This window comes from Bos javanicus, chromosome 18 (assembly GCF_032452875.1).
Source record: "Bos javanicus breed banteng chromosome 18, ARS-OSU_banteng_1.0, whole genome shotgun sequence".
Lineage (NCBI taxonomy): Eukaryota > Metazoa > Chordata > Mammalia > Artiodactyla > Bovidae > Bos > Bos javanicus.
Genome location: NC_083885.1, coordinates 14,835,357 through 14,854,996, shown reverse-complemented (window position 1 = coordinate 14,854,996; position 19,640 = coordinate 14,835,357). Strand labels below are relative to the sequence as shown.

Below are 19,640 nucleotides of genomic sequence, written 5' to 3'. Positions count from 1 at the left end.
TGGTGTATCAATGCACACATACGATGTTTGTGTGTATGATGCACATGTACATATATGATGTACAAGTATACGGTATGATGTATGTGAACATAATGTGCTTGTGGGTACAATGTATGTGTATCTCTGCATTCCCACGGGCTCAGGTTAGAAAACTCTGCACTTCTTCCTCAGCTGGGGGATCAACCTTTGAGGCAGGAATCGATCTCATCACTTCTCTTCACCTCAAGGCCTCCGCTCTGGTCAAGCCCCTGTTCCACTGCCGAATGATGGCCTGAGTCCATCTCAGCCGCCTCTGCCTCCCCACAGTCTCTTTTCAACCAGCTGCATAACTTGGGACATGCACCTGCCAGGGTTCTGCTCTCTGGGCCTGGAGGCAAGGTCTTCTCAATACTTATAAGGCCACGTGGGTGCTCCCCTCCTCAGCAGTGTGCTTACTGCTTCATCATGTGCCTGTGGCAGTTCTGGTGTCAGCCAGCCTTGTCCCCTCGTTTACAGGTCACTGGCAGCTGGATTGCCTGTGATGGCCTAATTTGCAGGTTCTGGCAGTGGGCAGGCAGCTGGCCAGGGACTGCTGGCTGAGCGGCTGCCTCTCCTCCATGTGTCTAGTCCTTGGTGGGCTGGTTCAGGCTGTTCTTTTGAGGGTTGCTGGAGGGTCCCTAACTCTCAGCATGAGCTCCTTTCAAACTCCTGTTTGCATGTCACTCGCATACCATCACCAGCCCAAATGGAAAGGACAGAGACAGAGGGGGAGGACTTCTGGCCATATTTTGCAACCCACAAGACCCACCTCCCTCGGACCCTTGTTTACTCAAGTTCAACAGCCCCCATGGAGGGGTGGGGCAGCAGGAGTGGTGGTCACGGCCTGCACCCACATTCCAGCCACCTGGAAAAGGTTCAGCGGGTGGCAGTGAGCGCTCTCTGAGGGCATCCGTCACCCCGTCTTCACGGCCGAGGAAACCACGTTGCCTGAAAACCTGGACACAGAGACTGGGGTGCACGTCAGTGTCTGCGCCCAGTCCAGGCACATACCCATTGAATCCCTGTAAATTCCTAAGTGGGCTGAATATTGGGAGCATCTTTCTAACAAGAGGACTTTACGGGACAAGAGCTGGTCACCATGGTTACAAGCCCGGATTTCCAGTCCTCCTCCCCACATCCTCCTGAGAGGGGCGAGGGGGATGGAAATGGATTTCAGTGGGAGACCCCTGTTGTGCGACCCCGGCGTGCGCGGCCTCGCGGTGACACTTCGCTTAAGTCTGGGGAGAAGGAGGGAGGGGCAGCCTCAGTACAGCCGCTGGGCTCCGCGGGGTCTCGCGCGCAGACTCGTTATCCTCGGTTCCCTACAGGCGGCGCGGTTCTGGCGTCTCCGGAATTTGGGGTTGTCGGTTGTTTCCTCACGCACAGCTCTGCTCACCTCGTCAGGAATAACGCAAAAGGGATAGCACAGTCTTCTCCCGGTGGTGACATCTGACTCAGGCCGCTAACTTCCGCCTTCAGTCGGACCTAAATAAATGCCACAGACACGGTTGGCCCCTGTCTCCCGCCACCTGCAAGATGGCCGCCTCAGCCCCGGACGAGATGGCCGCCGAGTCTCCGCCCCCGAGGTGGGTGTGACCTGGCAGCTGGCAGCCAATGGGCGCTCGCGTCTGTCCGCAGCCAATGAGAGGGCAGCGCGGGCAGGACCCGTAGAGCCCTGGACCCGAAGCGCGGGCAGGACCCGTAGAGCCCTGGACCCGCGCTCTGTTTGAGAGATGTCAGCCCCCGGGGCCCGGGTCGCCGCCTCGGATCAGGGGCCTGGGGTCCGCAGGAGAGCGTGGGCTGAGCTGCTGGGTAGGTGGGCGCGGGCCCCAAGACTCCTTCCCCCCCGAACCTTCTTCTGCCCATCCTCGTCCCCCTTCATCCTGATCCCGGAGCCCTGATCCCTCCACGCTCACCCGAGCTTCCCATTCTGGCAGCCCTCTGTCCACTCTGTCCTACGTGCGGTCACGAGGGGCCGATTCCAGAAGGTAGAGACGTAAGATTCACCTCCCCCACCCCCCAGTAGCCTGGATGACAATAATTGTTCAGCTCCGCTCAGCCCGAGTCACCTTAACATCTTTGAAAGGATCAATCCCAAGAAAGTAGCTTTGGTACAGTCCTAAACAGCTAAACTAGACTTTGCTCAGATTTCATCAGTTTTCCCCGTAAAAGTCCTTTTTCTGTCCAGGCTCCCACGTGTCAATTACTCCCTTTTCCTTGGTCCCTGCGTGGGTGACAGTTCCTGGGTCCTCCTGACCTGGGCGTTTGAAGGAGTGCCCCTATGTTGGGTGTGTCTGATATGTCCTAGGATTAGATTAAGCTTGTGCGGTTTTTGGCAGGAGTCCCATGGACATAACGTTCCAGGGTGCATCACCTCCAGGGGTACAGCGTGTCACGGTGTTTCCTTGCCTGAGTTTTTAAGGAGTGCTGTAATTTTTGTGAAACTGATTTTCTTCCCTAGAGGGAAGAGTTGAGAGGCAGAAACTGAGTCCCGAAGGGGAGCAGAAGGTGAGAGAGTCAGCCGTGCGCCTCCTGAGAAGCCATCTAAACCTGAATGACCTCATTCTGGAGGTGAGAGGCAGTTGGCTTCGCCTTTGTAAGCACATTTGGGTTGCAGGTTTTCGAGCCTCTCAAAGGCATCACCTTTATGAAGAGACACCTGGCAAGACTTGTGAGTATCTGGGAGGAGCACCCACTAAATGCTGTCCAGGTGAGAAAAGTAATCAGGAGCATATATCTATTTGGAGGTAGAATAGTCCAGAGAGGAGTCTGGTAATTCTCAAAGGTTTTAGTAAGTTTCACCCTAAAATTTTTTTCACCTCAGATTATTTGGGAATCGCACAGTAGGCAAGCACTGTGTACACTTTGGTTGTCTTCAGGACATGGCTTGCATTTTAAAGTGGAGTTCTTGATGTTTTGTTTCTAGGTAGAAGGTCCTCCCTGTGACCAGCTGTGTCTCCGCCAGTTGATTGATTGTGATGGTCCTGAGGCCCACACTAACCTTTCCAGTTCATTGATAGGTGAATTATAGATTTGTTTTCTTAATATATTGCGTTATGGCAGAGCTGTACGTAAAGTGACTTTGATGTGCTTCTAACAGGCAGATGTGTTTAAATTCCCCCAGATAATGGTTTTCTACTTACATGTGTGGTCACCAACAACAAGTTTCTGTGGCTTGCTTGGGGCTTGTTTTGAGGCTCTTGTTTAAAAACAGCAACTGTGCATCGGGCTCAGAACAGTAGGAACCTAAGTGACCCTTGGGAAGATGGGACAGAAATATGGTCCTCGTTTCTGGAAGTGGTGGGAACAGGCCGTGCTGGGTAGGGAAGAGCAGAAGGCAGCTGGAGATGAAGGCTGCCCTGGGCCACTGCTGGGAAGCCAGTGTTGCAGGCAAGCAAGTCCCACAGATTTTTTCATTTCCTGGTGCATAAAAATGTTACATTTACATGACACTGTAATCTACTAAGTGTGCAACAGCATTATGTCTAAAAGAACAGTGTGCATACCTGAATTAGAACATGCTCTACTGCTAAAATTTAAAAAAGACTTTATTGCTAAAAATGTTAACCATCGTCTAAGCCCTCAGAGAGCCATAATCTCTGTTACTGGTAGAGAGTCTCCCTCACTGTTGAGGCTGCTGACTGATCAGGGTAGAAGTTGCCGAAGGCTGGGGTGGTTGTGGCCATTTCTTAAGACAAGATAACAGTGAAATCCGCTGTGTCTTCCTTTCACAGATTCTCTCTCCGTGGCCTGCAATGCTGGGTAATAGCATTTTACCCACAGTAGAACTTTCAAAGTTGGAGTCAGTCTTTTCAAACCCTGCTGCTGCTTTATCAGCTAAGTTTCTGTAATAGTCTAAATCCTTTGTTGTCATCTGAGCAGTCTTCTTGGCATATTCCCAAGGACTATATTCAATCTTAAGAAACCACATCCTTGGCTCAGATATAAGAAGCAGCTCCTCATCCTTCACTTTATCATGAGGTTGCAGGAAATCAGTCACATCTTCAGGCTCCACTTCTTCTTTTTTCAGTTTCTGTAATTTATTACAGACCCAGCACAGCCAAAAATTAAATGGAAATAGAATCCATCTGCCAGGCGCCCTGTTTGTGTCACCCATAACGTCCAAACGTGTGTGTATGTGTATGCAGCCCTAGGCTTCAGGGGCCCCAGACCATCGTGAGATGCTTCAAACAGACTGAAATTGCCTTACTTTTATATGTTGTGTCCCCCAGGTCTCTTCTCCCCTTCAAAAGGCAGTTTTCTGTAGTGCTAGAGCTTAAGAGAAGGCATTTAACCAGTCTCCTTCAGTAGTAGATTTTGTTGGGTATCTCCATATTTTGTTCTGTCTTTAAGGCTCTGCTTTGCGGGATCAAGCCACACGGCTGGGCGTTCCAGTGGCTGTCCTGTCCAGCCAGGTGGTGGCATCTGGCCTCATGCGGATCTGTGAGGCAGACACGAGGCCCCCTCCCAAGGTGCTGCTGACACCAGAGCAGAGGGTAAGATACAGCGTGAGTGAGGGGACTCTGCTTGTTGCTGTTTGGCTGTCTGGGAAAACTGGACATTTAATATGCTTTCTTAGAAAGGATTTAATCTCTTTTCAGAAGAAATTGTCGTCCTTGTTGGAGATCGCTCAGAACTTATTAGCACAGAACATGTTTTCCCGTCTCTACTTCTGTCAAGAATTATGGAAAGCACAGGTAAAGTTGAGATGGTAATTCTGATTCCAGGATCTTCAAGCAGTATTCTGTTCATTTTGGTGGAGCCAATAGAATCCCCAGGTTTTGTTAGGAATTTCCAGCAAGCGTCTTGTTAATCACAGAGACTGGAGTGGAAAGCTTTCAGCAAGTGTCTCTGTGAATGGGGAAGAAGGACCTTCAATTACCGTATTTATCAGTATTCTCCCATCATTAGTCATATTTATTAGAATAGACAGTACACAGAAACATCATGTTATGCCTTCTTAGGTGTACTATGATGAATAATTTCCCAAGGTAGTAAACTATAAAAATGTAATTTAAAGTTATTTTTATTTTTATTGGCCACACTGTGCAGCTTGTGGGATCTTAATTCCTGGAGCAAGGATTGAACCTAGGCCAAGGCTGTGACAGGGCTGAGTCCTAACCACTGGATCACCAGGGAATTCCCTTATCTGTTGTTTTTTGGAAAGTTATAAATTCAGTAGGCCTACAGGGTTTTAAACAGACTTTATTACTGGAGTATAGTTGACTGACGGGGCTTTCCAGGTGGTGCAGTGGTAAAGAATCCACTGCCAACGTAAGAGACACAGGTTCCATCCCTGGGTTGAGAAGAACCCCTGAAGAAGGAAATGGCAACCCACTCCAGTATTCTTGCCTGGGAAATCCCATGGACAGAGGAGCCTGGTGGGCTACAGTCCATGGGGTCGGAAAGAGTCAGAGACAACGGAGTGACAGAACACACGCATAGTTGATTTACAGTTGAAAGTTATTGCTTAGTTACTAAACGGGGTCAGTTATGTAGCAAAGAAGAAACCCAAGGGTGGTGATGCATTCATGGTTTTTCCCTACTTTTATCCAGCGTTTATCTAGAGTTCAAGTGATTGTCAGGCTTTACTATGGTCCCAGCACCTGCTGATAATGAGCTGAATGCATGAGGGTTGTGATGGTCCGGGTGTTTGCAGGCAGCAGAGAAGAGTGGGCAGGGTGTCTGATTGGGTGGTTAGGAAAGGCTTCCAGGAAGAAGCTCATCGGGGTTGGTTGGGGGGGGGCCTGAGTCAGAATTCCTGGGTGAAGAGAAGGGTGCAGTGGGTGTGAGGGCCCGAGTCAGACTGGGGCACCGTGTCCGAGGGGTGGGGCATGTCAGGGCTACAACTGGAGGGCCTTTGTCCTGAAAGTGGAGAGAAACCACTGAAGGGCCCTAGAAAGGAGAAATTGGCGTGACCAGCTACACTGTGGGGTCTTGTGTTGGCCACAGCAGAGAAAGGCCTGGAGGTAAGTTAAGCTGGAGTCTGGGCCTGAACGCAGGATCATGGTGGGGATGGGGGTTCAGGTGGTCATGTGAGTGTTGGCGGCTTGGTTTTCAGGAAAGCATGTCATTAGGCATATAGGTTGAATGTCTTAGAAGAAAATGTGTAGGTGAAGGACTCATAGTTCTGTCACTTTCTTCAGAATTCTTTGCTGCTTGAAGCTGTGTGGCGTCTTCATGTTCAAAACGTTGTAAGCATCCCAGAGCTGCTGGAAAGGTAAACCAGTGATTATTTAGCATTAAAATAAGCTAAAATGAAAACTTTATGTAACATAAAGTTAATATTACTTGATTTACTTTTTGTAATCTAGTCTAATTTGACTCACGTATATGTGAAACCAAAAATCACCCAGAGAAGCAGTTGCTTTATTATTTAAAGACAACGTTGTTATAATTGAAATCTTCATCATGCACAGACTTGGTAATTTTTTTTTATGAGATACATAATGTGATAAAATATTTTTCTCAGGTAAATTTATGACTGGTAAAATGTGTGCAACTGTTACCTCCTGAAATGCCACCAAGAGTCAGAAAGGGGGGTTTACAAAGGAACAACCCTGTATAGTTAGGAGAGACAAGGGGAGGAGGGGCAGAAAGTGGAGGGACTGAAGGAGAGGTGATCCAGGTGGAGCCAGTCGGACATGCACACTGCCTGCCACCTGTCCAGATGTGAGAAGGGTCAGGAGCCTTAGTGGTTGGCCGTCCCTGGTCAACAGAAGGCTGGAGGTTTAGGTGTTTGTTCTCTGGCCAGAAGAAACACAGAGTGTCTAGTCTGGGGGACTGTCAGGCACAGTGGTAAGTGCCATATTGAAGCCAGTGGTTTCATGATGTGTGGGTCACATCCAGAAGTTATGCAAGTTTGGTTAGTTTGACTACATGAAAACCATTATCTCCTAGCATACACACCTAATGTCAGAGTGCCAAATATATGAAGCAAAGCATGATGGTAATGAAGGGAGAGATGGACTTTGAACCATACTAATTGGAGCCTTCAGTAATGGGTCGATCCAGTGGTCAGACTGGTGATGACCAGCCGACGTATCTGACACCTGCAGTATGTCCCACCCAGTGGTAGCAACACACTGGCTCTCAAGTGTGGAACCGTCTGCAGGAGGGGGCCGCATGGGTCAGGCCCTAGAGAGAGTGGGAATAAATTTAAAAGGGTGGAATCCATACAAACGTCTTCTCAAATCACAGAGCAGCTGAAAAGAATCCACAGAAGACAATTTGGGAAATCCACAGTGTTTGGGAAGTAGGCCACACGCTTTTCAATAATCAATGGATTGGCGAAAAATATCACAAGGGAAACTAGAAAATAGCATAACAAAGGAAATGGGAATAACATACCAACATATATTGGGTGCCACTGAAGTAGTGCTTAGAGGGAAATTAGCTGCAAAAGCCTATATTAGAAGAATGATCTGAAGTCAGTGGCTTAAAGTTTGGCCTTAAGAAACTAGAGAGAGAAAAGCAAACCAAACCCAGAGCAAGAAGGAGGAAGGAAATAATAACCATTAGAGCAGAAATCTATGAAATGAGAAACATAATAGAATCAATGAAGATGTCTTTGAAAATGTCAGCAAAATTGATAAGCCTTTAGCTAGACTTACCCAGAAAAGAAGACACAGCCAGCCAAAATCAAGATGAAAGGGGGGTTATTACTGCTGACCGTACAGAAAATTAAAAGCACTGTAAGATAATACTGTGAGGAGTTTTATGCCAATAAATTAGAAAACAGATGAAATGAATGAATTTTCAGAAAGATACAAAAGATTGCACTGAATAGACTGTAACAGGAGAGGAAACCAAGTCACTATTAAATGATTCAGAGGCTTCCCACAAGGAAACCCTCAGGCCCTGGCTCCTCTTGAGAACTCTGCCAAGCATTTAAAGAGGAAATGCAGTGTCCCTTCATAAATTCTTCCAGAAAATAAAGACGATGGAATACTCCCCACCTTACTGCATGAGGCCAGTAGTACCTTGACAGGAAAGTTGACAGAGAGACCCCAGGACAAGAAATTACCAACCAGCATCTCTAATGTATATAGATGCAGAAACTCAGCAAAATATTTACAGACTGGATCCAGCAACCAAAAAAGGTCTAAACATCATAAAAATGGAGATTTATCCCCAAAATGCAAGGTTGGTTTAACATCTGAATGTTAATTAACATATACATTAATAGCATAAAGGACAAGAGTGATCATCTTAATAGAAGCAGAAAGCAGTTGACAAAGTCTAATACTATTTCATGATAAACACTCAGCAAGCTGGGAGTAGAGGGAACGTGTCAACCTCATAAAGGTCATCTGAGAAAAAACCCACAGCTCACATCATACTGAGACTGCAGACTGTACGATCAGGAACATTCTTAATATTTCTGTTCAATATCACCAGACTTTCTGGCCAGGGAATTAGTCAAAGGGGATAAAAAGGCGTCCAGATTGGAATGGAAAAACTGGAACTGTTTGCAGAGGACATCATCTTGCATATAGAAAATCCTCAGAAATCCACACCAAAAGTTCTGGTGTGAATAAATGAATTCTATGTGGTCGCAGGGTACTAGACCAATACACAAACACACTTTTGTTTTCATACGATAACAACACACAGCCTGAAGGTGAAACTAAGAAATAATTTCATTTAATAGTGCATCGAAAAGAAAAAGAACAAGACTAGTGCACTGAAAGCTATAAACATGCTAAAAGAAGCTAAGACCTAAATAGATGCTCCAGGCTCCTGGATCAGACATATTATTATCAAGACGGCACTGCTCACCAACACGACGTGTGTACCCAGTACGGGTCCTTCGGGTCTCAGCTGCTTTGCTCACAGACTTTGACAAGCTTGTCCCAGTGCTGATACGGAAATGCAAGGAACCCTGAATCACCAAAAATTGTTCAGAAAGAGGGGAAAACCTGAAGGAGTCACACCTACTGAATTGATTGTTTGAGTTCTTGCTTGCTTGCCTGCCATGCGGCCTGTGGGATTCCCCAACCAGGGGTTGAACCCATGCCCCCTGCAGTGGAAGCACATAATCCTAGCTACTGGACTACCAGGGAAGTTCCCACACATCCTGTTTTCAGAACTTTTAGTACAAAACAGTCATTATCAAGATAGCGGGGTCCTGGCATAACAGTTGACATACAGAAAAACAGGATTGAGTGTCCAGACGTAAACTCATACATTATGGTCAGTTGTTTTTGACAGCGGTGCCAAGACCATTTAATGGAGGGAAAATGGTCTTTTCAGCAGTGGGGCTCGGACCACTGGATATCTACATGTAGAAGGATGGAGTTGAACCCCTACCTCCACTACAGATAGCAGTTAACTCTGTGCATCCGAGACCTGAACTTAAGGGCTAAAACCATAAACCTCCTGGAAGAAGATCCAAGGGTAAATCTTCATGAGCTTGGACCAGGCAGGGATTTCTCGGACGTGACACCTAAAGTTCATGCGACTATCAGGACAATGAAAATAGTGCACAGGAAACTGTTTACAAGTCAGACAATTCCTCTACTCCAACAATAAGAAGAGGAATAATCCAGTTAAAAAGCAGATAAAGGGTTTCAATAGACATTTCTCTAAAGAAGATTTTACAGAGACTTCCCTGGTGGTCTAGTGGCTAAGATGCTGCACTCCTCAGGCAGGGGGCCCAGGTTCAATCCCTGGTCAGAAGACTAGATTCCATATGCCACAACTAAGAGTTTGCAGGCTACAACTAAGACCTACTACAGCCAAATAAAAATAAATTTTAAAAAGATCCACCAATAGCTAAGCACATGAAAAGATGCTCACCATCATTAGTCACCAGGGGAATACAAACCCGGCAAGTGAGAGTTGCCCACCCACTGCGACGCCCCCAAACCAGCATTGCTCTGCCAGATACTCACTTGTTGGTCTAGAGCCCGAGCCCATTATTACTACTCTCATTACTTTATTACTACTCTCATTACTGTTATTAAGATTTTTCTTTTCCCCCAACAATAATAAGCCACTCCAAGTAAATACACTGTGGAAAAAGGGATGATTTTTACTTGGCTGGCCCCACAGTGGTGGGGGCAGGAGGCTGAGCAGTGCCGGCTTGCTGCCTGTGGCCTCAGCTCCCTGGTGGAGTGAGTGTGACAGACGATGGAATGCTGTGCTTGTGCCCTCAGCTGCGCTGACACCCAGGCCGTGGTGGTCTGGCTCTGCAAGGACCTAGGCCTGCTGTGTGAGCAGATAGAGGTCCCCTGTCCGCATGCTGAGGTCGCCAGGGCTGTGCTTGCCGGTGAGTGCATGGAGCGGGCGGGTGTGTCCCGTGGCGATGGTCAGGGAAGCACAGCAGGCCACACTTGGGGTGTGGAGAGCCAACAGAAGTCAGCTCAGGCACACCTGTCCTCGAGGGCATGTGCTGACAGCCTCTTGGCCTGTTGGGTGGGCCGGCTGCTGTATTGAGGATAGGCACGTGGTGGCCTTCTGAGCACAGAGGCAGGGGCTCCGTGGATGACCTGTCCTGCCTTCCAGGCCCCGAGCGGGCGGGAGAGGGCGGACAGTCGGCTCCTAGGACCTGTGCAGTATCCATGCCTCTGCGAGGCCCAGCTCCAAGTGCTGATTTTAGAAGGTGCAAGAGAGGAAACTGGGCAAGAACCTCGGGTTCTCTGAATGTGGGGACTCTGGGTGAGCAGGGTTGCCTGCTGTGGCCCTTCGCTCAGACACCCGGCCCCTGCGGCTCTTGGGTCAGCAGGTCTGCCGTCACCCATCCTCCCCGAGGAATGCGGCCCATGAGTAAATCGAAGCCTGGACGAGAGGGTTCCCTGTGGGGCTTATACAGTCTTCCTTTGCGGAAGGGGCATTCCTTCTTCCTAAAACTGTCCTGCTGATGTGAGTTATCCTGCTCCCAGATGAAGCTTAAACTGTTTAATTTCAGTCCCTTGATGGTAACCTTGTCAGAAGCTCTGAGTCCATCTCCTGCCTTGCTCCCCACAGTTTAACACTTTCGGGCCCTAAAAGCGTCCTAGTGTGGTTGAGTAGGAGGGAAAGGACACGTGAAACCCTCTTGAAACTTATTTAAGTGAGAACGTCCTTCCATAAACCTGACCAGCTATGTCTCCCTTTCTGTGCAGTGGGCTTAGGGAAGGCTTGGCTGGGTCTGGTGGATGCGGTTGGTGGGCCCCCCGTGCCCAGAGCCAGCGTCCCAGCTTCGTGCAGATCCTGCCCTCCCAGCCCCTCTGAAGCTGGTGGTCTGCCCAGGGACCACAGTGCACAAAAACACTTTGCTTTTGTGCTTTTCAGATCTTGTGCAAATGTTTGTTTTGAGGGGATTCCAGAAAAGCGACGGTGTGAGGGGAGACGGGGCACCAGCGCAGATGGCCCAGGTGGGTGCCAGGCAAGTGGAACAGGACTCTGGGCAGCAGGCACAGGATGAGGGGCTTGGGTGTGCAGCCCCATATGGGGGCGCTCCCTGAGTCTAGCTGCGAGGGCGTAGGCCTGGGCAGTGGTCTCTCTCCTGCGTCTCTGGTTTCTGAAGCTCCCAGACTCTGGGCCAGTGCTTGGGAACAGGGGGAAGGGTGTCCTGGGCAGATCCCCCGAGGGGGTCTGGAGACTGGATCTGGGGTGATGGCAGGCTTGCTTGCACACAGGTGACTGCAGTGTTCTGTCCCCACAGATCGCCGCTGCTGTTCTTGAGCAGATGCTGGCCTGTGAGTGGCCCTGTGGGCCGGGCTGGTTGGGGTTCCTGTAGCTCCTGCCTTTCCAGCTCAGTCGTGCCCTTCAGAGGCCCTTTGACGTCTGTGATGGGGTACAAACTGACCAACTCACTACAGTCTCCTCTGGAGACCAGCTTTGCTGTCTTCACGTCTGGTCTCCAGAGCAGCAGTGGTAACAGCTGGATGGTTTGTTAGGAAAGCACTGTCTTATCTGTATTTGGGTGGATTTTCAAGGCTTGAGTCTGATGCCACCGAGACGTGTGGGAGCTTGAAGGGATTGTGGGTTGGGGGTCCATGACCTGACTTGCCCAGAAGCACTTGGTCGGGGCTGTTTCTGACAGACGTGACGATATGATGCTGATGTCTCTTTTCTGCCTCAGCCACTCTCGAAGCTGTGGCAGCTGGCCTACCGGAGGGGTCCCCAGCATACAAGGCAGGGAGCTGCTGGTGAGTTCCTGGGGTGGGCCTGCAGGCTGAGCGTCCCAGCTGCGCTCTCCCTCCTGAAAGCTCCGTGATCTTTCGCCATCGTGGTGACAGCTCAAAGTGCTAGGAACCGTCTGAAGATGGGGCCCTTCCTGTGGGAACTGTGCCCTCCGGGTTGTGAGGAGGGGGCAGGCCTGGGTCCTCAGGGTCCAAGCCAGGGTGGCCTTGCCCTGCCATGCTGCCCCCGCAGGACCTGTATATGCTTCTGTGGGGGCATGCCCCACGCTCCTGGGGACCGAACCTGCTTCAGGGGATCGTGGGCTGAGGCCACCCAGACTGTGGCTCTTCCGTGGGAGGCTTCTGTGCTTTGTTACTCCTTCCCCTTCTTAATTACCTTGCTCCTGGTTGCTGGTCCCCACGATGACATCAGGAGTCCTCAGCCTGCTGCGTGGTTCAGCACTTAGTAAGCAGCTACAGCACACAGCTGTGTTGTACGTGTGTGCATGTTCATCGTGTGTTGACTGTGCGATCACGGCCTCCCAGGTTAAATCAGTGAACTCAGAGGCCCCTCCCTGTCTGGGTGGCTTCTGCCCTGTCTCCCACCCAGAGCCTCCTCACTGCATGTGGGATGCAGGCAGGTCACATGGCATCTGGGACCCTGAGTTCTCTCCCCTAAGGGGCACCCCACTGTCAGGTCCAGCCCCTGTCCCTCCTCACCTGTCGGTGACTCTCTGCACTGTCTTTCCTTCCCTCTCGTGTCGGGGGATGGCGTCCTTGGCTTGAGGAACGTGGGTGTGGTTGAGAGCTTTGTGGTCTAGGGCGGGGCTGTGGTTCCTGTGGCCTGTGAAACCTGCGAGGAGCGGCCCTTCACGCCCCCAGTCTGACCTGCCTGCTTCTCTCTGTGACAGCGACTGTTACCTTTCATCCTGTCCTGTAGAGTGATGCCCCCCTAGATTCCCTTCCATCTGCAGCATGGAAGCCAGGCTGCAGGCCTGCCAGGGAAGCGTGGCAGGGTGTGGGCAAGGCCAGCCCATACACACAAGCCAGGGGTCTGGAGTGTGGGGCCTGCAGGTCTCCGCTGCTCTTCGGATGAACTGCTCCTTGTGCGTGAGGTGTCGCTGCCATGCAATGGGAACCTAGAGGGTCCCTTCCCTGAGTGCCTCCGCTGTGTCTACAGGTTCAGTGTGTTCAGTGGACCCATGTACCAGAGTATACTTTCAGCAGAGACTCTGAAGAGGTGGTTCTGTCATACTCTGACCCAGATCCTCACCCACAAGCCTGTGCTAAAAGGTGGGTCCAAGCGTCCTGGCGCTCCCCACTACGGGAACTCAGACTGTGGGTGTTAACACTGGAAGGACAGTCTTCTGTCATTAAACATCTTGTTTGAGAGTAACACTTTCCCATAAAGAAAGTTTGAATTAAAGAAGTGTCACCCATTGCCACAGTAGAATGGCAATGGGTGAAGGCCTTCTTGTCTTTTCTGGGTAGGTTTTGGTTGTTTTTTTTTGTTTGTTTTTTTTTAATATTTATTTGGCTGAGCTGGGTCTTAGTTGCAGCATGCAGAATCTTAGTTGTGGCATGTGGGATCTAGTTCCCTGACCAGGGATCAAACCCGGGTCCCCTGCATTGGGAGCCAAGAGTCTTAGCCGCTGGACCACCAGGGAAGTCTAGGTAGGTTTTTAAAACAGTGCTCATACTGTGAATTCCAGGGTTCTGTCTCTGTGTCTCAGGTCAGCATTTCCTGTGTGTGCATGGCTTTCTGTGAATTCCAGGGTTCTGTCTCAGTGGCTCAGGTCAGCATTTCCTGTGGGTACATGGCTTCCTGAAAGGTGTCCAGCACCTAGGCCTTCTCCAGGTCTGTGTGGCTCCCAACACGCCTGCCCTCGGAGCACAGGAAACTCCTCAGAGGCCACTGCTCCAGCAGAGGGCCTGGGCCCGCTGACCTGTGCTTTTCCACCTGCCATGCTTTCCACAGCGTCCTCACTGCTTGTTCACAGTGAAAGTTCGAAAGCCAAATAATTAAAATGTAACTGATGGGTTGGAGGATATTTAGTAGATATGTATGATAAAGGATATGACATAAAAAATGGTTGACAAATGAAACGATGAAGTTCACATACACTTGGACAAGTGCAAATTAAAACACGGTAAGTGTTTGACATGGACTCAATGAACATTGATGATTGCTGACCTGTCATTCTGTGTGTTTGCTCCTGAATGAAGTTTCCGATGCCGTTCAGATGCAGAGAGAGTGGAGCTTTGCAAGGACCCCCGCTCTGCTCAGTGGCCTGTACCGCAGGGTAAGTGCATGGGGTGGGGTCCTGGGAGACACCACAGCCACAGCTGTCCCCGGCTGGATGACCATCTAGGTCCAAGACTGAACTTGTTACTAGGGCAGAGCGCCATAGCCTCAGAGGAGAACTCCCTCTGGCTGGTGCTGGCCGTGGGGGTCAGCATGGGCAGGTGTTTTGAGTCCAGGTTGTGTCTGATGCAGAGTGGGAGGAGGTGAAGGTCCAGCTTTGACTCTCCGCTTCCAGCTCTTTGTGATCCTGAGCCCAGAGGAGCTGGTGGGCCACTTACAAGACGTTCTGGAGACGCAGGAGGTAAACTGGAGACACGTGCTGTCCTGTGTGTCCACGCTGGTCATCTGCCTCCCGGATGCACAGCAGCTGGTTAATGGTGCGTGGGGCGGGAGTTGTGTCCTTTTCTGGGTGTGTGTGTGTTGGCGCGTAGGGAGGGAGCTGTGTCCTGTTCTCAGTGTGTGTCTGTGTGTGATTTATGGACCGGTGTCTGTGAGTGAGCCTGTCATGGAATCACTGATTCCAGCTCAGTGAAAATGAAGCCCTTCACACCTGCTCAGCAGGTGGTCGTCCAGCCGGGGACAGCTGTGGCTGTGGTGTCTCCCAGGACCCCACCCTGCTCAGCCGTCTGCCTGCTGCCGTCTGCCCTCGTACCCACTGCCAGGCTGCGTGCAGGCCGCCACCCATGCTTGGGGATCGGTGTGGGCAGGTGGACAGTCCTGCCCGCACCCCTGGCTTGTCCACAGCCGTGCTGGTGTTCTTACCTAGGTTGGGTGACCCGTCTGCTGGCACGTGCATTCGAGAGCTGGGACTTGGACAGCATGGTTTTGGCATTCCTAGTCGTGCGGCAGGCTGCGCTGGAGGGCCCAGCTGTCTTCCCATCCTACACTACCTGGTTCCAGGTGAGCTGCCTGCACTCCCGCCTGGCCCCCGGGGTCCAGCATGGCCCACGTTTGCAGCTGTGGTTGACTCTGCTGAGACTGCATGGCTTCCCACCTCTTTGTGAGTGCAGTCTGGTAGGACGGTGAAAACCAACACGGCTGCTTTTGTGCACACTGGGCTGCTCTGTGGTGGTTCTCACATCCATGGGGATGGGGTGGGGCGGGGGGTGCCCTTCTCTCTGCTTACTTCCCACCAGGTGCAGGTGTTTGCCGGGGTTTGCTCCTTCCAGACTGCTGAGCCCATCTGGGTGCATTTGGATCTGGGATTACAAGGCCTATTCTTTGTAGAAGTTTGGGTGGCAGAGCTATTGTCTCCTTGCTGGACTCTGTGCCCGGCTTGCCTGTTGGGTTGGTGGGCGTGGTTCGTTCTTTCACTGAATGAAGCTCCCTCCTGCCCAGTGTGTCGGCCAGCTCCACACAGTGGACCAGGGGCTTCTGCATGTGGCTCCGAAGCTGTGTCCACCATCCTGGCACTGAGGATCCCCCTGGGGCCCAGGCAGTGCTCTGATGGCAGGCCCAGTGGTGTCGACTGTGTGTCCTGCATGCTCACTCTGGTGACTGTATGTCTGCTGTCTGTCTGACCATCCTTTGTCAGAAGAACTAGGGGTGTGATCTGGAGGAGGAGCTGCTGCAGGCCTTGCAATGTGGTGGGTGGGCCTCATGTGGGGTGGGTGCTGCTCTTTGCTGGCTCATCCAGACTGCTCAGGGCCGACTCTTCAGAACCTCCCTCCCCCAGGCGCACCCAGTTCTCTAAGGGTCCTCTTCACTTTCCTGCTGTGACCTGGGGCTTTGCCAAAGGCCCACCTGCCGTGGCTACCTCCCCTGCAGGGCTGTCGTCCACTCAGCTGAGCGTGTGGTTAGAGTGGAATGAGTGTGTCTTCGAGGACAGGGCTCTCGTGGGCAGTTGACAAATCCTGTCTCTAAGGTTCACAGAAAGGCACCATATTTACCATTTTCCACAGGAATGTATCCTTTATAAATTTTTAAAATGTTTTTAAATTTAAATTTTTTATTTATTTTTGGCTGCACCGAGTCTTCCTTGTTGCACAGGCTGCAGCAAGCGGGGCTACTCTCTAGTTGTGAGAGTCGAACAAACACCTGACCTGGTGGGAAGTAAGCAGAGAGAAGGGCACCCCCCACCCCATCCCCATGCACGTGAGAACCACCACAGAGCAGCCCAGTGTGCACAAAAGCAGCCGTGTTGGTTTTCGCCGTCCTGCCAGACTGCACTCATGAGGAGGTGGGAAGCCACTCGGTCTGGGCAGAGTCAGCGTCTTGTTGTGGAGCATGGGCTCTAGAGTGGGGGCTCAGGAGTTGTGCACTGGCTTACTTGCTCCTCGGTATGTGGAATCTTCCTGAACCAGGGATGGAACCCATGTCCCCTGTATTTGCAGGCAAATTCTTAACCACTGGGCCATCACGAAGTCCTACAGGACTGTATTTTTTACTTTTTAAATTCTCAGTCCATCTGTTTAGCTAGGGCACAGCCATGGCATCCTGGAGACAAACAAGCTAAAATGACATTGCTTCCCTCTTCCCGCTGTTGCTGAGGCTGGGACGTAGTCATGGCCACTGCATGGCAGGTCCTCCTGTCACCCCACCTCATTCCCGGCTCCTCCCCAGGCCACTTTCGGCAGCACTAGGGGCATCCACAGCTGCAGCAAGAAGGCGCTGGTCTTCCTCTTCAAGTTCCTGTCTGACCTCGTGCCCTTCGAGGTCCCCCGGTACCTGCAGGTGAGAGGCCAGCAGGACCTTCTGCTCAGTCCCCGGTCCTGGGGTTCCCCCAGGACACTGCAGCAGGGAGCAGTCACAGCAGGGACGCCACCCTGGGGTGTCAGGGTGTACCCAAGGGAGCCAGGTTTCTTCTGGTAAATGCCCAGAAACCAGCGTGTGTGGTCCTGGGAGCTGGTCCGTGAGCAGGGCCGTCTGCGTGTCTACACACCACAGACGGTGAGGCAGGCAAGCGTCCTGGGCCCTGTGCTTGGTGTTCAAAATGATCTATTTGTATACTGACAAAGAAGCTGGGGGAAAAAAAAAAAAAGAAGCTGGGGGAGTACGCCCCCGAGGCCATGACTGTTATTCCTGGGGTGTAAGACTGGATGCTCAGTTCATGTTGTCACCAAAAGCATCCTGCTGTGCACTTGCTTGTGATGAGATGACTATCCCCAGCACTCACTTTCGTGGGTAAGGCACTTGGAAAATGAACATCATCTTCCTATTTAATTAAATGTATATTTCATTTCAAAGAGTACGCACGAAGTAACGCACATAGAGGGAGTGAGCACATGCCCTCCTGAGTCCTGTCCCCCCGCCCCCCACTGCCTCCCTCCCATGTGGGGCCTGGGAGCCAGCTCTGTGACAGGACCCTTCCTGCCCTCGCCTGGCCCAGGGCCCTGTCTGCTGCATGTCCTCTGGTCTGTGGCTGATGCTGGGACTCTTCTGTGGTCAGTGTGAGTGACTGCCCCAGAAAGTCGGGGCAGCTGAGGAGCTGATGGACGCCCCCACCCTCTGCCCACAGGTGCACATTCTCCACCCACCCCTGGTCCCTGGCAAGTATCGTACCCTCCTCACCGATTATGTGGTGCTGGCCAAGACGCGCCTGGCCGACCTCAAAGTGAGTCCCAGCTCCTCTTCTCTGTCCGTGGAGCCGAGCGCCCCCAGGGGTCCTCACCGACACCCACCTCTCTGCAGATTTCTATAGAGAACATGGGGCTCTATGAAGACCTGTCTTCTGCTGGAGATGTCACGCAGGTAACGTGCCCATGCTCCTCTCTGCGTGGCCTCCTTCCTGGACTCTGCGCGTCAGAGCCTCTGCCGTCGGGGCACCCGCATGTGCGGCGGCCAGGCAAGCCGTCCTCTGGTGTCTGTTCACAGCAGCAGCAGGGGCCCCACGGCCAGTAACGTTTCTTCTTGGGGTCCCCTTCACGTGGTTTCATGGACAAAGTGGTCTGTAAATCAGCTGGGGAAGGGCAAGGTTGTGTTTTTCTCAGAATTATAGAAAAAAGTGTTAACTCTGTTCGTGTAGACACATGTCAGGTGGGTGTATGGGCTGTGTATACTTTCCTAAGACACTCTAACCTCAAAGTTATGAGTCTATGAAGAACTTTTGGAGGTGCTGCTGGACTGTCAGATTAAAGCTTTAAAATATGTAAAGCAGTTTTCCATTTAAGATTTATTGCTGTTTACAAGTTGCCATTTCATAATATTTTTAAATGTCAAATATCAGGTCTCTGCCTCTTCCCACCTGAAAATTTTGCATTGGGATCTTTGTTGCTCTAGAAGGGAAGCAGAAAGAGGGTGGAGGGACAGACCCACGGGGGCCGGCAGGGCAGCTCTCCAACATGGTGAGCTCACTGAGGCTGGGGGCAGCAGTCGATCCCTCCTAGCAGTTTGCTGGCACAGGGGCTTGTCCACATGCCCTGCTCTCTCGTGCTTCTCACCTGACCACAAAACCGTGGCCCTGCTCTGCTCCTGCCTTTTCTTTAAGTCTTCTGTTCATTTCCATCCAGCCCCAGAGCCAAGCATCCCAGGATGTTGAGAAGGCACTCTCGGTGTTTGAACACACAGGGAAGGTTCCCGTCGCCATCCTAGAGGCCAGGTAGGGTCACACACCGGGAGGGCTATTGGGCAGGCCCCAGCGAAGCTCTGTGGCCATGATGGGTGGGCCCTTTAGGAAAGCTGTTCAGAGGGATCAGAACAGGCCCGCCCTTAAGCCACAATGATTTTTCTTGTTCATGCTTCAGCAGTGACTGTGTGAGGCCAGTGCAGGGAGTTGAATAGCAAAATTTTGTAGAATTTGCTGTGACCCCAAAGCATGAATTCTGGCTGCTCCCAGCATGGGGTAGCTTTCTTAAGGCTTTGCCCCTGAGGGATGTGCATGGCCTCCAGCTCCCACGGTCAACCTCCTGATCATGGATGAGCCCAGATTCCAGAATGCCCTGACTCTCCAGCCACAGGTGGTCACCAGCACAGAATTCTGTTTGTGCAAAGGGCCCCTAAACAGTGAGAAAGAAGACTTGAAAACATGATGCTGACCTTCAGGGACGGCCCCAGATGTGGATGGCACTGCCCTGCTGCAGGTCCTCTGCCAGGGGCCGCCCTGAGCCTGCCCTTCTCCGTTGCAGCATATTCCGGAGGTCCTATTACCTGTCCCACTTCCTCCCTGCGCTGCTCACACCACGAGTGGTCAGTACACGTCTCCGTGACCCTGGGGCCGGGTTGGCAGAGACTGGGGTTCCTCTCGGCATCTCACAGAGTCTGTCTTTCTT

General features: G+C 51.5%; 1 protein-coding gene across 6 annotated transcripts in view; it reads left to right on the top strand.

Annotated features, from left to right (window-relative positions):
• Positions 1–1,709: 1,709 nt before the first annotated feature.
• Positions 1,710–19,640, top strand: part of FANCA (FA complementation group A) — a 39,294-nt gene continuing 21,363 nt past the window's right edge. For all 6 annotated transcript variants that reach the window (XM_061387042.1, XM_061387040.1, XM_061387043.1 and 3 more), the window contains exons 1-19: positions 1,710–1,830; positions 2,480–2,589; positions 2,945–3,038; positions 4,372–4,514; positions 4,620–4,715; positions 6,165–6,238; positions 10,179–10,291; positions 11,296–11,378; positions 11,669–11,702; positions 12,089–12,155; positions 13,309–13,421; positions 14,355–14,431; positions 14,669–14,810; positions 15,200–15,333; positions 16,996–17,106; positions 17,891–17,986; positions 18,064–18,123; positions 18,882–18,970; positions 19,497–19,557. In XM_061387042.1, the coding sequence (XP_061243026.1) occupies positions 1,752–1,830; positions 2,480–2,589; positions 2,945–3,038; positions 4,372–4,514; positions 4,620–4,715; positions 6,165–6,238; positions 10,179–10,291; positions 11,296–11,378; positions 11,669–11,702; positions 12,089–12,155; positions 13,309–13,421; positions 14,355–14,431; positions 14,669–14,810; positions 15,200–15,333; positions 16,996–17,106; positions 17,891–17,986; positions 18,064–18,123; positions 18,882–18,970; positions 19,497–19,557 (1,776 nt within the window). In that variant the 5' untranslated portion in view covers positions 1,710–1,751. The remainder of the gene's footprint in view (positions 1,831–2,479; positions 2,590–2,944; positions 3,039–4,371; positions 4,515–4,619; positions 4,716–6,164; positions 6,239–10,178; positions 10,292–11,295; positions 11,379–11,668; positions 11,703–12,088; positions 12,156–13,308; positions 13,422–14,354; positions 14,432–14,668; positions 14,811–15,199; positions 15,334–16,995; positions 17,107–17,890; positions 17,987–18,063; positions 18,124–18,881; positions 18,971–19,496; positions 19,558–19,640) is intronic.